Below are 17,787 nucleotides of genomic sequence, written 5' to 3'. Positions count from 1 at the left end.
ATCTACGCTCAGGGAATCTTCGCCAAAAATCCTTAGAGTTGTTGATGTACAAGATGTTCAGCAACTCCTCCTCATTTCAATGAAGAAATGCCTGCTTCTTTTGACGTATGAGACATCGGTACATGCGTACTGTGTCTGGTGTGTTCAAGAGGTGACACTTGGTTTCAAGTCGGAGTTGTCGGCGATAAGCCTTGCACTCCGCATTGTACCACTTGTTGTAGGGTACAGAACCGAGAGGTGGTGGTCTAGTGGACCATGTGGTGTGGGGAAACATTTGGAGGGTAGCCTCGTAGAGTGTGCGACTAATCAGGGCAGCACGGTCCTCTATGAGTGGTATGTGATCGATGTAGGTTAGGAGTTTATTTAGGCATCCAGAGTAGGCAGGGGAGAGGCTATGATCAAAGTGTATGTCGTGGTAGGTGTCATGCTTCATATGTGGTGTATGTGGTGTGGCTAAGTGTGGGCTGGCGATAGTGAAGAATAGGTATGTGTGATCAGCTCCTGGAGGGAGTGGTGCTACGGTGAAGTCGGTGATACATGAGGTGAAGGTAGGGGATCTCATGATGTAATCTACTACACTAGTGCCCCCCCCATGTGGGAAGCAAGTAAAACCACCTGAGGAGGGCCATAGGTCAAGCCCATTGTAGATGATGAGATCATGCATCCTGCCCAGATCAAGGAGCGCATGTCCATATGGTGTAACAGGCCCGTGTCGGTCTGATGAGATCCTGGTCATACTTGCTCCATCTAGGTCCATGCCTGATAGCATGATAGAGTCGTCTCGAAAGTCCAGGAGTGATGCCTGGCGCGTGCTCGTCCTAGCGTTGAAGTCCCCAACAAGGAGAACTTCCCCGCGAGCTGAAAGGTCTGGGATATCCTGATGTAGGGGTGCATATGGCGATGTCTCACCCTTCTCTCGTGCCACTCTGGCGAAGTGGGATGTGTCTGGTGGGAAGTAGCATATTGCTATGAAAAGGTCACGAGTGGCTGTGCGTCAGATCCGGATCCACATGAATCGGGAGTGTGCGTCCCTCCTCTCAACGGAGATGGCTCCAGCCAAGGAAGACCTGTACAATACTCCAACCCCGCCTGATCCTCGAACTCCTCCCATATCCCTCGTCTCATCCCTAAAGGCTGACTCCCGTGTGTAGCCACTGACTATCGGTAGTGGACGCTCTGGGCTCTAGTGTGTCTTCGTGTAAAAGACTATGTCTCATCCTGTGTAAGATTCCAAGAAGTTCCCGAGATCTGACCATAAGGTACCATTACAGTTCCAAATGGTGCAGGATAGGGTCTCAGAAACCTAAGTCTCATAGGCCGCGTCCCCCTAGGGCGTACAGGTGGAAGCCGGACGGGTGCCAGTCAACAACCCACCATCTCGGACCACATCCCATTTTCCCTCCTTGCAGGCAACATCCCACTGTTGGAGAAGAACTCGTCGCTCCTCAATCTGTAGTGATGTCAAATCCTCATCCATGAACAGGGTGGGATGCTCTCGTAGAGCAGCTCAACGTCGAAGTGTCGCTAGTCGAGCATGTGAATCTCTGAAGCGAATGACTAGGGGCTGCTCTCGGTTGGAGTCTCTCCCAACACGCCATGCTCCCTCTATGCCATGGTCGGGGACCCCCATGGTGGTAGTCACAAAGGTGATCACCTCCTCCATCGGCATCGTCGTGGTGCTGGTGCTGTCTCGCGTGATCCCTCGTATTCGGATGTTGAGGGGCCTTCGAAGCCCTCTGCTGCTACTCCTGTATGGCGGCTGAAACAGTTGCCTTTGCGGGCTCCCATTTCGCCACGTCCACCCACCTAGTCGTCTTTGCTATAGCCGACTGTATTGTGGCTATCTGTGCCTCCATCTCTGTGACTGGGGTCCCTCCAGGCGCTACTCTCAAGGGTCCCGAGCTCCTCTCGAAGTTGTGTGATGTCGTGTCTGAGCCCCTGGATAAGGGTGCCCTGCTTGTGTATAATACGGGCTTGCTTCTAAGTGTAATGTTTCAAATCTGCCTGACGGACCCGGATGTTGTGTATCTCAGCCAATAGGGAGTCCCAAGCATCTGGTGGGGGCGATATCGTGGTCCAGGTGGGAACTAGGCCTCGAGAGGGGTTGGAATGAATGTGGGCTGCTGAGGTTGTACTGAGGGTGGGGACAGCGTAATTTGGGCGGGGGAGTGGTATGTAGGAGTAGCGAGGCCGGACAAGGCGATGAAGGGTGGCTGACTGAGACGTAGAGGGGATACAAGGGAAAAGTATTGTAGTGATGGGGCTATTGGGGAGGAGACCTGTGATGATGATGCAGGAGAGGGGGAGGAGAGAGGTGGCGTAGATGATGAGGTGGATGGTGGTGGCGAAATAGTGGTAGTAACCATAGAGAGGTCAAGGCTATGGTGAGTGGCATGGGCTTCGGCTGTCCACTGTCAAACCGCTCCGGTTGTTGCGTTTGTTGAAGTCCTCTAGGCTGAGTTGCTTTTGTGTTTTCCCCTTGTCACCGTTCCCCTTCCCCATCTCCTCGTGTATGTAAATTTGGACCGAAGGGCCTCCCGCCTAGTCCCCTATCCTCATCCCCCTTTGCCATTCATTATGAGGGAGGCAGCAGCGGGCAAAGGAGCGGTTACAGGAGGGCGGAGCTGCAGGCGGAGGGGGAAAAACGGGAGCAGCACGGGAGGGGCAGAGCGGAGGGTAGAGCAAGGGCAGCAAGGGAGCAGGGCGGAGGGGCAGCGAGGGACGTAGTGGCAGAGCAAGGGGCGGAGGGGCAGCGAGAGGTAGCGAGCGAGCAAGGGAAGCGAGGGAGTAGAGCGGGAGGGGTAGCGAGAGGCAGCGAGGGAGGCGAGGGAGCAGAGCGGGAGGGGCAGAGCGGGAGGGGGAAAGCGGGAGGGCAGCATGGTAGGGCAGCGCAGGAGGGGTTGTAGGAGGGCGGAGGGCAGCGCGGCGAAGGAGCCGAGCGGAGGGGCAGAGCAGGAGAGGGAGGTGAGGGAGCAGGGCGGAGGGGCAGGGCGGGGGTGCCGGGCGGAGGGGCAGGGCGGAGAGGCGAGGGAGCAGGGCAGAGGGGAGGGTGCAGGGTGGTGCAGGGCAGAGGAGCAGGGCAGAGAGGCGAGGGAGCAGGGCGGAGGGGAGGGTGCAGGGCGGAGGTGCAGGAATGTGCACTTGGTGAGAGCATGACATGCAGAAAGGGACATTCCTATGCTTTCATTCAATTTTTTTAATCTTAATTTTCTATAAATTGGCTCCAAGTTTGTGGTTTGTTATCCAAATTTTAGGTACGATAGCAAAGAAAGTGTTACTGTAAAATTGACCCATGTTCACTTTTGTGGACTTTAATTCATTTTGTCTTATCTTATGAAAGTGGACAGAGTCCCACAAGGTAAGTGAGTCTGATGAAAATCAGACATGTTGATATTTTCTTGTGATTGAAGATGTTATGGAGGTGCTCTTGGCTTAGATTCACATTGGCTTCTTTGTTTAGAAATAGCACACTGTTATTTTCATAAATATGGAAATGGTGCCAGGAAGATTGTGGTGCAAGGCAGTTTGACCTTAATTTAAGGGATGTCATCTCTTCACCAGTAGATATATTTTTAGTGTCTTCATTAATCGGACTGATTATACAGTTTGCAGGTGATTATTATCAGATACGCCCACTATAGTGATGGAAAAAAGCTGCAGTTGCTACTTGTTGTCAATGGAGAAACACGGACACTGGAGCTTGCTAGATGTTACTTTCCTCAACTCATTTCTGGAGAAGGGTGCATGATAAAGGAGATTTTCAGATACCATTGACTTTTGGAGAAAGTGGCTAGCAAATTTCAAGAGATGACAAGGAAATCAGGGCTATGGGCTCTTTTGTTGCACTTTGATTCTATTCCTGCTAATAATTCGATAAATTGGGAATGAATTATATATTGTGTTCCATCTGAAGATGCCATAGGTTTATGGATTCTTTCGGGCAAACAAGCCTTTGTTTACCCTTGATTTATTCTAGATGATTAGCTAAGTTGAGAGTATGCTTTGATAGTTGACTTAGCTGTAAGATAGTTTCTGGAATGCTAGATTGTGTCCATTCTGCAAGAAAATCGGGGGACTAACAGGTTTGAAGCTTATGACATGGCAGAAAACAAATTGTCAGACAGGTTGTTTGGTAAGGAAGAGATTATTGTATGGGTTTTAATGAGAAATAGAGGAAAGCAAAAATCACAGTTATGAAGGAATGAATTGTTGCTTTCAGGGAGGGTGCGCAGGGAACTTGCCCTTTGAAGATTTGTGTACTCAGGTCTCCTTTCGTGGTCCGAAATGATAAAATAGAATATCATCTGATGGAAAATATATCATTCCATCCTTACAGAGTTCCAAACATCTGTAAGAAATGCATTGACAACTGCGCTAATACAAGCAAATAAAATGATACAAATATACAAAAATACACACCAAAATAAACCTGTTGAGGGTCATCTTTCAAATGCTCAAAGAGGTCACAAACTCTCTAGATCCTTCTTCGGATTACAAGGTTCTCGACATGTAAAACTCAGTCTTATTAAAGTTTACTGCAATCATTTACCTGCAATCTGCAAATGTCAGCTAAGCCCACAGAATTTGACAGAAGAACAGGAGCCTGAAAATCTGGTGTGCTTTGGTGGGAAACAAAAGGAAATCCTTCCTCTATGATCCGTTGAAGCTCATCCTGGCCTTGGAATGTCTCACCATAAAGTAAATATTCGATATGTCGTTTTTTTGACTGCACAAGCAGCAATAATAGAAGGAAGTATTCAAGGTAAAATTTTAGGAGAAAATGCAGGTCTAGAATCGTGACTTGAAATCACATGATAGATCGATCACATAAGCTGATAATTTGTCTAGTTGTGTTAAGAAAAGATGTTGAAGAACTATATTAAAGGTCCACCACCTCAGGATCAGTAAAATTATTTACTCTAACAAAGGAAGCTCATGCCAGTGATCTAGTTGACCACCACCACGAAAAAGCAGACCAAGAGGAATCAGAAGAACAACACAGAGAAATTCGTGATTTGTCAAAAAAGGAAAGGCTATTCCAAACAAAATGGTTTGCAAAGTATAATTACAAGCTCCCATCAATATTCTAATTGCAAGCAATACTTCAAATGCAATATATAAAATCTGCATGTTAAGCATTGTGCTAAAATCTGCATGTTATGTGCTGTGCACCATCAAGAGTCATTGGGAAAGATGTCCTGTGTCCTCTGCAGGGGTGCAAGAGAGATTGATTCATTCATGAGGACCTGAAGTTGTCCCCTTTTTTTCATTTGACACCACTTGGAATGTTGTGGCCTTGTAGACCACCTCCTCCTCTTCTATAATTTGTTTTGAATGGAATAAATTACCACATTTTGTAAAAACTGGCAGAGTTAGTGCACATAGCTAGCTCATAGGACTATGGAAGAAAATATTACATTGCTTTAATTAACACACAATGTTTCGATATAGTACTAATTTACAGAACAGAGAAGAAAATGGTCACAAGGCTCCACCAAGAACAGAAGAAACAAAAGGACAGCTAGCGTCACCTCATCCACAGCCATTCCCTTAAAACTCATTCATCGTGGTACCTGCCCCTGCGAGCTTCCCCTCCCCCCCCACCGCTAGCTCTACCTCCCCCCCACCGCTAGCTCTACCTCGCCTCGACCACCCCCACCCCCTGCCCCTCCGCCCTCGCCCCCCGCCCCCCCTCCCCCTCACCTGCCGCCCACCTCGCTGCGCCCTCGCCTCCGCTCTCGCCCCCCTCGCCGCTCTCTCGCCTCTCCGCTCCCCTCCACCTCGTCCCTCCGCTCCCCTCCACCTCGCCTCTCCATCGCCGCCCCTCGCCTCCACTCTCCCCCCCCTCCCTCGTCTCAGCCGCCCCTCGCCTCTCCGCTCCCTTCCATCCCGCCCCCTTCCACCTCACCTCGATTCACTCAACCCCCCCCTCGCTTCACCTCACCCCCCCCCTCTCGCCGCTCAGCCTCACCCGCCCGACCCCCCCTCGCTTCACCCGCCCCCCCTGCCTCCATTCCGCTCTCCCCGCCCCCCGCTTCACCTCTCCGCCCCTCGCCACACCAACCCCGCCCCCCCCGCCCTTCCGCGCCCCCCGTCTTCCCCGCACCCCGCACCCTTCACCCCGCCCCCCGCCCCGAACCCCCCGCCCCCTCACTCCGCCTCGCCCGCCCTTCCGCTCCACTCCTCCACCCCGCCTCCACCTTCCGCCTCCGCATCCGTCCTCTCCACACCCAGGCTCCACCCTCCCGCTTCGACCCCTTTTTGGGTGGCAGCCTTTTCCTCATCGGAAGCTTGCAATTAGTCTTGGCGGTATGGCGGCCCCCTGCCCGGATCCGGAGGCCCAGTCGGACCCTCCCTCTCCAGATGCCTACCGCGTTATCCTGACAGAGCAACAATCATCTCGTGTTCAGGAGGTTGCCATTGACTTTGCCCGTACCTCTGTTTACGGTAGAGTCATTGGACACTCTCCCTCCAGATCAGCCATCAGGGACTGGCTCCAGTCCACTCTCCTGCTAGAGGATGGCCATATCGAGGAGGTGGCCCTTATGGGAAGGGGCATCTTCTGGCTCAAACTCTCCAATGAGAAAGCTGCGAGCAACCTGATTGCCGGTTCCCCCACATCGGTGGATGGAAAGATTATCATGATAGTCCCGTGGTACCGTGGATTCAGCGCAGCGGATTTTGATGTTCGGTTCCGTATACCTTGCCACCCAGTGACACTAGTTTTTCCAGGTCTTGCTGCTGAGCTGTGGCCGATTGTCAAGGACTTGGGCTCCCACTTTGGCTGGGTTATGCACGACACTTTCGCCGACGCGGTGACCACGGCAGGAGCCCCCCGAGTCCGTGTGGCTGTGGCAGATCCTGCGACTCTCCCTGCAGTGATCGAGATCGTGACAGATGCCGGCAGCATCACCCAGAGCATGATAGTCACCGGACAGCCAGGTCAGTGCCTGAGGTGCCACGGCTTTGGGCACTTGGCGGCTGCTTGTCCACGTTTCGCCAGCTCGTCTCGACCCCCCCCGCCCCCGCCCCCCCCCGGACAGCCACGTCAGGAGGAGCCGAGGCAGCCGGAGTCCGGTCCATAGTTAGTGGGCGGTTGGACCGAGGTTAGAAGGAAAAGAGGAAAGAACAAGAAGATTTCGGATAAAGGCAAGGAGGCAGAGGTTACCCTTCTTGCAGCAGCACCCCAGAGACCTGACAGGCAGCCGCCCCAGGGACCTGGGAGAGCTTCTTCTTCGACGGCAGCCCGCCCTTCCCTGCAGTGATCGAGATCGTGACAGATGCCGGCAGCATCACCCAGAGCATGATAGTCACCGGACAGCCAGGTCAGTGCCTGAGGTGCCACGGCTTTGGGCACTTGGCGGCTGCTTGTCCACGTTTCGCCAGCTCGTCTCGACCCCCCCCGCCCCCGCCCCCCCCCCCGGACAGCCACGTCAGGAGGAGCCGAGGCAGCCGGAGTCCGGTCCATAGTTAGTGGGCGGTTGGACCGAGGTTAGAAGGAAAAGAGGAAAGAACAAGAAGATTTCGGATAAAGGCAAGGAGGCAGAGGTTACCCTTCTTGCAGCAGCACCCCAGAGACCTGACAGGCAGCCGCCCCAGGGACCTGGGAGAGCTTCTTCTTCGACGGCAGCCCGCCCTTCACAGCCTCAGATCCCCCTCTCTCCCGCTCCCCCGCCCCTTTCCACTCAGTCCCAGCCCCTTCCCCAGTTTCCCCCCCCTTCGCCCGACCCGTAGCTTCAGCCCCCGCCTCCTCTTCCTCAGTCTCCTCCTCCTCCCTCTCAGCCCCAGTTCCAGATGCATCCCCATCCCCCCCCCCCGTCCCCCTCGACTCTCCTACAGAGTTAGCTGCACCGTCGGCTTCCCAGCCGAGGGCAGCCCCCGCTCCTCCTCCTCCACCTCCTCCACTAGTCGCCTTCGTGGAGTCCGAGTCGCCTACCCCTCAGCCTCCTCCCCCTCCCCCCCCGCTGGCAGGACACCCGGAGTCTACACCACCACTGGAGCAGGCTTCCCTGCCCGCTAGCCCCTCAGTGGCAGACTCTGATGGGTCTCAGCTTCAGGAGAGAGAGCTTCCTCGAGACTTTTACAGATCTGGCCCCTGGGACTACTTGGATGTGGCCGACCTTGGGACCTTCCCGGCTTGTCTCGACATCAGTATCTTCCTGCTCCACAAAGGGGCGGATGGGAAGATTGCCGCCTTGGCCCCTAGGGATGGCCCTAGCTTCGCTTTCACGTTCCTCAGCGATGGCACCGAGACCTGGACAGACGACTCGGTTTGGGAGGCTCTCAGAGAGCAGACACACGCCCAGGTTTGCTCCTGGATAGGCCCGTCCGGTGGGCAGCTTCTCGAGACTCAGTGGTCCGAGGGCGATGTGCGCCTGCGGTGGCGTTGCGCCGCCAAACGCTTCCGACTGATTGTGATCCTCAGACCTCCCCTGTCATGGCCTCTCCCCCAGGATGTCAGAGCTTGGTCCCATCAGAAACTCCGAACCTTCTATGGGATGACCACTTCAGAGATCTCGAGCTGGCTCGAGAAAGCATTTGCTCATGGCACCAAAGGCCTCTCGCCTTTGCTGAAGGTGTTGAAGAACGGGCAGGACGACCCCGTCTCCCCCTCCAAACCTTCTCATAAGCGGCAGCGCCTCCATTCCGATATGTCTGCTTCTTCATCGACTTCGACCGCGAGCAGATAGTTGTTCGCAGCCTCCCATCCCTCTCCATGAGCCTACACCTCGTATCCTGGAATGTGAACGGGTTTCACTCTTCTGGCACCCGTGGTCCCAGGAAGCTCATTTTGCGACAGGAACTTCAGCCTGCAGTGATTGGTCGTTTGGATGTACTTCTGCTCCAGGAGCACAAGCTTTCTGCGGCTCATTCCCGTAGCTGCGGGAAGGTTCTCCCTGGACGTTCCTACACTTATTGGGAGCCCTCGATCGGCGCACAGGGGAGGAGTGGGGGTGTCTGTACCTCCGTGTGCGAGCAGTTAGCCCAGGGAGTTTTCGGTCATGGCACGTTGATCCCAGGCCGGGCCCTTTGGGTAGGCCTGGATTTGGAGGGATCCAAAATAGGAATCCTCAACATTTATGCTCCCACAGACCTCCGATGCAGAGCCACCTTCTGGAGGACACTTACAGGGATTCTTCCAGACATGGATTCCTGGATTGTTGGAGGTGACTTCAACAATCTGGAGACCTTGGAGGACCAGCAGGGCAGAGGTCCGGAGTTCACAGGTATGGCTCAGGCAGAGCAGTCAGCTTGGGACTCTTTCATCTTCGCGACAGGAGGGAGGGACAGTTGGAGAGACCCGTCCTTCCGGCGTTGGCACGGGAGCCTAGACTTCTCATGGGGCTTCCGCAGGGAAGGAGGCAGACTCCTGGAGAGGCTTGATAGATTTTATGTCAGTGATTGGGCCATCAGCAGAGGCGGTCAGGCGGGTATAGTTCCAGGGACGACACTTTCCGACCATGCGCCTGTGCTCCTATCATTAGATTCGGCAGCCCAGACCCTTCCCCCCCGGTCATGCAGGATTCCCAACTCCATTTTCTCGAGGGTGGACGTGCGCAGCAGTATTTGCAGTCTTTGGGACAGAGACTGGGGGGAGTGCGTGGATCTGGCAGACTCGGTTGCGCAGGCTTTGCAGGAGTCCAGCCAGATCTGCCAGCTCGCAGCCCTACAGGTTCGACAGGATTGGTGGGGCAGAGAGAGAGCTCTTCGGAGGGACCTCGCCTCCATTCAGCAACTCCAGCAGGCTTCCCCGGGCTCGGAGGAGCTTCGATCCAAGCCCTTCGAGCCAGAGCCCTTCTGGAGGAGACACTCCAGCGTCGCTCAGAGTTTTCCTATCACGCCTCTCTCTCCTTCTGGGCCCGGAAGGGTGACCGGATGTGCAGGGAGTTCTTCAGGACGCATGGCCAGAGAGCTGCAGGTGATCAGCTTCGGAGTCTAAGGACAGCGGATGGTCACATCGTTACGGATCCGGGGGAGGTCCTGGGGTTGGCCACTGACTTCTACAGGACCCTCTTCTAGCAGGAGCCGCTTGCCCCTCGTGCTAGTCGTGCCCGTGAGGAGGTGTGGAGGCACATTCCATCCCTGGTCCAGCCTAGCATGCAGGCGACGTTGTTGGCACCGTTCACCTTGGATGAGATGTTGGAGGCCTTGATGGCCATCGACGGACAGAAATGCCCAGGTGAGGATGGGCTTTCCCGAGCTTTCTTCACCTCCTTCTGGGACCAGATCCATCAGCCCCTCCTTGCAGCTCTGCAGGGGATTTTCAGCAGCGGTCAGATGCCAGAGAGCCTTTCCTCGGGACTGATTTGCCTCATCCCGAAGGGAGGAGATAGACAGGAGATCCGCCAGTGGCGTCCGATCACTCTCCTTACCACTGCCTACAAAATCCTCGCCAAGATGATCAGTGCCAGAGTTCGGCCTCTACTCCCAGACCTCATCCATGACACTCAGACAGGCTTTGTCCAGGATCGCAGTATCCTGGATAATGTCTTCACCTTTTCAGAGGCGGCGGAGTGGGCTCAGCACAACGGATCACACCTTGCCATTCTACTTCTCGACTTCGAGAAGGCCTATGATCGCGTGGACTGGTCCTTTTTGGAGGGGACTCTGGAGCAGCTAGGTTTCCCGGCAGGTTGGATTCAGGGTATCTCAGCTTTGTACAGGACAGCGTCTAGCAGGGTCATCATTGGAGGCAGGATGGGTGAGCGCTTTAGCTTGGAGAGATCAGTGCGTCAGGGCTGCCCCCTTGCTCCTTACCTGTTTCTCTTCTTCGCCGAGGCCATGACTTACTACCTTCGGGCGAGGTCCACAGGGATCAGGGGTGTTCGCCTTCCACTCCGGGAGGACACGGAGCTTTTGGACTCAGAGTACGCAGATGATACAGCCCTTTATGTCCAGGACGATGAGAGGATGCTAGAGAGGGTGCGGATGGCCCTGGAGGTCTTCTGCTCGGCCGCTGGTACGAAAATCAACTAGAACAAATCAGTTGGTTTTCTCACAGACCCTGGGGCGTGTTCTCAGTGGGGGCGATTTCTGGGTTTCAAATGGATTCCACGGGGACAGACAGCTAGATACCTTGGCTTTCAGGTTGGCCTAGACATCACGCCAGCTCAGCAGTTTCTCCCGGTGCTAGACTCCATCCGATGGAAGCTGGCTTTCTGGAGCACTGCTAAGCTCTCTCTTGCAGGTCGTGCCCTGGTAGTTAACCAGGTCGTCCTAGCCACGGCTTGGTATGTGGCTTCCTGCTGGTGCTTCTCGAGATCCAGCGTGGCACAGCTCAGGAGGTTGGTTCGGAACTTCCTTTGGTCCGGGGAGGATGGTCTTAGAGATACCAGAGCCAGGGTTGCTTGGCAGACAGTCATTCTTCCGCAGGCTGAGGGTGGCCTGGGGGTCATCGATCCAGAGCTTCACAGTCAGGCCTTGTTAGGCAAGCTTGTCATCCGCGGTTTGACCCCGGGGGGGCAGACGTGGAAGATGTTACTTCAGCAGGGAGTCGGCTCTTGTGTCCCGCGCCGAGGTGGAGAGTGGCTACCGTCCCTCAGGTGGATCTTCACTTCCGCCCCGCTCACTCAGCCCCGTTCCCCACTCGTTCGTAGCCTCCTCATGGTTTGGAGGCGGCTCCGCCTCAGTCTCATTCAGTCCCCTCCCAGCTGTCAGGAGGAGATCGATCACCAGCCGCTTATCTGGAACGGTCGGGTCAGAGATGCCGAGGGCCTTCAGTTGGGGGAGAGATCACATATCAGGTGGGACGGCTCGATGAGGGGGCCAGCCCGGTCCCTTCGAGTTTGGAGGGATACGTACAGACATCTGGAGATGGCTGATCTTGCAGACGCAGCTGGAGGTGCACGTGGAGCCCAGACGAGACGCACGGAGATCGACGGTGCGATCCCAGCTGTTTGGTTGGTTCCACCTGAGCCTCAGCTCCTCATGCCTGGTGACACCCGCTGGCTGGGACAGTTCACCCCCCGTGGCATCCCACTGGTGATCGCAGGACGTATGGATGACTCCTCTATCTCCTTCTTCGCGGTTTCTGGGGATGGACGACTCAGGAGAGAGGATGCGCTCATCGACCCCCTACTCCCATGGCAGAGGGTTCGGGTCGTAGGCCTTTTGGGAAAGGTCTGGCGTACCGACCCTAGCATCGAGCAGGACCAGATGCAGCTTTGGCGTCTTTGGCTGTGGGAGGGGCGGGCCTTGTCAGAGCTTGATTGGGACCCAGGAGAGTGGTGGTGGCCAGAGATTGTGACAGGACAGGGGCCGACTTCCTTCTTCGCCTACAGCACGACTCTGGGCAGGCGAGTTCTCGGGAGGATGCAGAGCCGCCCCCCCACCCAGCGACCCAGCTGGTACGCACAGGGTATTTCCAGGTTCTTTTTGCAGGCATTCTGGAAGGCCTTGTGGGAGAGCTGGCGGCCACGGAAGATCTCATACTTCCTGTGGCTTCTTGCCCACAAAGGTCTTCCAGTGGGGAGCTGGTTGAGGCAGATAGGCCAGGACGGATGCTGCCAGATTTGCCATGCGGATGAGGAGTCACCAAAACACTGCCTGTGGAGCTGCACTCGCGCCCAGGAAGTGTGGAGGTGGACTTTCGGGATTCTTACTCGCGCAGCACCAGAGCTAGGATTGATCACTTGGGGCGCGTTCTGTTGGTGCAGCACCACACCTGGTCTTCATCACTTATTCGAGGCATGCCAGCAGGACCCCACTTTCCTTATCACACAGGGGACGTGGGGGCCGCTCGAGGGTATCCCGCAGCACCTAGCAGAGGCTGATACAGGAGTTCGGGAGAGGCAGCCAGTCTGGGAGATTATTAGCAGCATTACAGGGTGGCACATCTCGACCTCGCGTTGCGCGCAGATCCTCGGTGGCACCTCCTTATCGACTGCCCAGATCATGGCGGAGATTTGGAGTGAGATTACCCATACCCTCAGAGGCCAGTGGGACCAGATTCAGGGAGACTCCCGGGCCGGTCAGGAGAAGCGGAGACGCTCCCTCCGGGCTTGGGACACACAGGGCCTCTTCTTCGAGCAGACTACGCAGGGCCTTCGGTGGCACTACTCACCACCCCGATGGCTGTTCATTCACACTCGTCTTATCCCTCCGTGAGAGTATGATTTATTCTGCTACCTTTTAGGGCTGTGTCCGATTTGTGAACGCAGCCCGTCAGCTATAAGCTGACCTCTTGTATCTTGTTCTCGAAGTAATATAATTAGCACTGTTTTTTCGGCAAAAAAAAAAATCCACAGCCATTCGAGGATTCAACATGTTAGCTCTCCTCTCTTACCGCACTAATGATTTGCATAAAGCTCTTCTGATATATCTTCTTCAATGGCACGAAATACTCTGTCCTTATCCCTTCTGAAAGATATATAGTATCTCACCATGAGTTCTCTTTGGATTGGGTAGTCATACTTGATGAAACGACAACAATCATTGAATTGACACGCGCCAGTGGGCCACGTGTGGGGTCCCAATCCCACCGCCTAGCCACCCACGTGAGAGCCCAATCCCCCAAAATAGATCCAGGGATGTAGGCCTCCTCTCTCCTCAAGCCATTATATGGCGTCCTCCTCAATTACCCACTTTTTATGTGGGATATCTCTTTGAACTATTGTCCATGAGGCAGTTTCACATATGGCTTGCCAGACCATCATATGTGGTCTTGAGAGGTGTCCATGAGGGAGGCAACTTACCCCTCCTCAGTCTTGTGGCAACGCATGCCACGTGTCATGCTGCAAGACGCCTTCTCCAACATCATCCTAATGCCACTATCTCCCCCATGATACCCCCATCCTTGCACCGCCTTACATGCATAGGGGTCTGTTTCTTCCCCGTCATACTTGATGCTGCTGCCAAGTCTTCTCACACTTACACCCCTTAGACTGCATTATCCATTTTCGCTGCTCTATCCACACATGCCCCAAGTCTGTCTGTTGCAGCTTCTTCTTCTTTCTTTTTTTTCAGAAAAAAGAAACTTCCATGAATACAACTCCTTAGTGACATGGACACCAAGGAAACTACAACTCCCCAATGAAGGGTACAATATACAAACACAAGGATATCCCCCTGGCTGGCTACTCTATGAAGGATTACGTACAGAGGGCTGAACAAATAGCCACTCTGGTGGTTTATAATGCCATGTCATACCACCCTTTGTTAAGTGAAGGAAGGGGCTTGGCTGCCATATATTGATAAAAGCCTCCCTCCTGCACCTAGCGCAATCCGAATCGCCCTGGAGTCTCACATCTATTTTGAGAGTATGAATGATATCTAGCAAATGCTGGCAAGTGTCTCTGGGAGATGATGTGGCCTGTGCTCTATAGCCTGCCTTCAGCTAGCTGTCCATCATATGTACCAGGCAATGATGCTTGCTATTAGCTCCCATCTATGATAGTGTCTAGGTGTCCATACCGTCTCTATGAAGTCTGAAATATGAATGAACATCAACTCCTGTCCTACCAATCTGAAGGATGAACTCTCCTCAATGTACCCACAAGAAGGTCCTCTATCAATAACCCAGGCCACCACTCCCCAGGTCACCACCATCTCATCCTAAATCCCAGCGAAGACAATCCTCAAACCCTCCTCCAAACACCCTATGCCAATGGCGGGTCATCCCAAATGTAGTACCTCTAAGACTCCTCTGCGAAACCACAGTTACACTAAATATTAGTTTGTGTAAAAGGGCGCTTTTGAGTGAAGGGTTATAAATCCTCTTCATTATGGAGTCCAGGGGAAGAGGGGGAGCCCTGTATGCTTCGGCATCTGATCAGAATCTGAAAAATCAGACGAGTTGGAAGAAGTTATGTAATTAAATCTGGGTTGAATTCAACCATGTATTCATGGGGGGTAGAGTAGTTAGGTGGTCGAGGAGATTAAAGCATGAATTCTAGAAAAAGGGTGGACTGGATCGATGGGATGCTTGCTGGAAGGATCTATGCTGCACTGGGAGGGCTACTTGACTCTCAGCCTGCGCCGCCCCCTCCCTTCCTCTCAGCCCGCCCCCTCCCTGCCTCTCAGCCCACCCCCTCCCTGCCTCTCCTTCCTCTCCCTCTCCTCTCCCTCTCAGCCTGCGCCGCCGCCCCCTCCCTCCCTCTCCTCTCCCTCCTCTCCCTCTCCTCTCAGCCCGCCCCCTCCCTGCTTCACAGCCTGCCCCCTCCCTGCCTCTCCTTCCTCTCCCTCTCCTCTCCCTAGCCTGCGCACTCCCTCCCTCTCAGCCCGCCCCCTCCCCTTCAGCCTCTCAGCCTCTTCCCTCTACCCCTCCCCTCTCGCCCCCTACCCCTGCTCCCTCCTCACCTCCTATCCCTGTTCTCTACCCCCCTACCCCCGTATTTTTCCTTCCTCATTCTCCCGCAGCATTTTTTGGAGTGGAAGGAGCCCCCAAAATTGTTAGAGTCAGCCTCCTCACCTCGATTGGCGATGGATATTCCGTCAGCCAATCCTACTCCACCTCCAATAGCCACGAAAACTATTACTTTTTCTAAAGACGAGTTGCAACAGCTCAAGAAGGATGTAGAGATTGAATGCTCTACCACATTGCTAGCACGCATCTTCGGGTCTCACCCCTTCAGATCCCAAGCCAGAGACTGGATGCTTGCGGCTCTCCCCCCAGACCTCACTCCACAATTGTTAGATGTTCGTCTTCTGGGACGAGGTTTTTTCCAAGTTGTTTTTGACACTCCAGAGGCTGCGAGCACTGTGCTCAAAGCTGAGTTTTTACACCTGGGACACGAGAAGATCTTCTTTGACTCCTTTGATATTGGTTTCGACCCAGTGGAGGCAGATAAGAAAATCTTTTCGCTCTTCATCAGATTTCCCAGGCTTCCCCAGGTTTACCATCAACTTCTTTCTGTTATTGGGGAGCATTTTGGCATGGTTGCTGAGATCCCACCCCTCCCTGGGTTGCCATTGACTGTAGCAGAGGCAACCAAGGCTGATTGGGTACCTAGAGTGAGGGTCCTCTGTAAGGATCCTAACCTCAAGATGGACCATGTTATGATCCAGCGCCCGGATGGTTCCTTTTTTTGCCAGAGAGTAGAGATTTCAGGCAGACAGGATTAGTGCAAGATATGCAGGACCATTGGACACTTTGCCAGGGATTGCCCCAGGAAGAAGAAAAGGCCCAAGAAGCCCTTTGGTACAACTACCGTCCCACGGCTTCAACACGGGGGTGGTACAAGTCCAGCACTTGCTCCTTGGCCTCGATAGAGGGGTGGTACAGTTCCAGCACCTCCTCCTCGACCTCCGCATGGCGGTCCTCCTCAGGATGGTGGTGGTACAGGTCCAGCACCTGCTCCTCGGCCTCGACAGGGGGGTCGTATAGGTCCATTACCTGCTCCTCGACCTCCTCCTACCTTAGGGGCACGCGACGCATTCCAATGGGTTCCGGTTCGTGTGCAGGTCCCTCCTTCAGTTCACGAGGGTACACTAGTGGACTCTGCTTCACCTCGAGCTGTCCCTCCAGTCTCACCTCGCACAGTCCGAGACACTGAAGCTTCGACCTCCTCCCCGGTTGCAGCTTCTTCCCTAGAACCAGCGGTGCCAGACACTCTCCTTGAGGCAGTAGAGGTCTCCGCGGCTGGGCAGACACAGGATTGAGAGTAGTCCTCACTTCCTCCCTTGGATAGGGGGAAGGGGATGGTTTACACTATTGATCCTCTTCCCTCAGAAGGGATCCTTCGCACTCCGGTGTCTGGCTTGCTTCACAGGAACTCACTTTCAGCCCTGGCAGATGATTCAGATTTCCCAGAGGAGGAGTTTGTGCCCTCTACTTTTGGTGAGCCAGTGATTGGGTTTCTAGTTGACAGGACTTCTTCTTTAGGTGGCAGGGTTCTTTCCCCTGTTGATTTTCCGCCACTTGGTTCCATTCCTCGCTCCTCAAGCAGGAGGTCTTCCCCTGTTGAGGGGTTTGTTTCCGCCACTAGGTCGGGTAAGGTGTTCCACTCTACATCCTCCCGTCGATGAGGATTATTAGTTGGAACATACAGGGCCTAGGTGGCATCCCACATCGCCACCGTAGACAACTGATCCGGGATCAGCTTCATCCACGTGTTACTGGGGGTTCCATTGATATCTTATTTATTCAAGAGCACAAACTGGATTCTAGAGATTGTGCCAAGTCAGGCAAGTTGCTTTCTGGCCATACTTTTTGGTCGCCTACCTTGGGCACCAGGGGGGGCACTTCTATTTCAGTTTCGCAGTCGGTTCTCCCCTTAGTTGTTGGACACGGAGTCATTATTCCCTCTAGAGCTCAATGGATTATTCTTTTGATTGGAGGGCGTAAGGTTGGTTTCCTTAACCTGTATGCCTCCAACATTAGAGGGGAACGTGTCCTTATGTGGAAGGATTTGCTCTCCTGGGCCCCCATTGCGGATTCATGGGTGATTGGAGGTGACTTTAATATTGTTGAGTTACCGTCAGACAAAAAAGGGGGTAGAGAAGGAGGACTTCACTCTTTGGAGAGAGCAGCTTGGGATGCCTTCCTTTTTCACTTCTGTGGCGAAGATACTTGGTTGGACGACGCCTTTCTTATTCAGCCACAGTCCCTCCTGTTCTCTTGGTCGAACAGGAGGCAACAGATGCCTATTCATGCACGCATTGACAGATTCTATGTAGATGATTGGGCACTAGACAGAGGTGGATCGATATGCATTGCTGCTAGGGTTTCCACTTCAGACCACTTTTCTGTTGTGCTGGCTATCTCAGAGCCTCACTTGAGAGGCCGGTCTGTCAGCATCAGGATTCCAGATGCCTTGTACACAGAGGAGGACCTTACAGAGGCAGCCC

The 17,787-nt window shown here is 54.1% G+C and overlaps 1 protein-coding gene across 1 annotated transcript in view; it reads right to left on the bottom strand.

The window, feature by feature from the left end:
* The window catches only part of LOC147901585 (uncharacterized), a 292,960-nt gene that overhangs the window by 214,165 nt on the left and 61,008 nt on the right, over window positions 1-17,787 (bottom strand). The window contains exon 8 of the mRNA XM_087375176.1: window positions 4,550-4,726. Within this exon, the coding sequence (XP_087231302.1) occupies window positions 4,550-4,726 (177 nt within the window). The remainder of the gene's footprint in view (window positions 1-4,549; window positions 4,727-17,787) is intronic.

This window comes from Dipteris shenzhenensis, chromosome 5 (genome assembly GCF_047967505.1).
Source record: "Dipteris shenzhenensis isolate YYH24624 ecotype China chromosome 5, Dip_SZ_1.0, whole genome shotgun sequence".
Classification (NCBI taxonomy): domain Eukaryota; kingdom Viridiplantae; phylum Streptophyta; class Polypodiopsida; order Gleicheniales; family Dipteridaceae; genus Dipteris; species Dipteris shenzhenensis.
The sequence above is the reverse complement of the archived record's forward strand: the minus strand, read 5'-3'. Positions and strand labels throughout refer to the sequence as shown.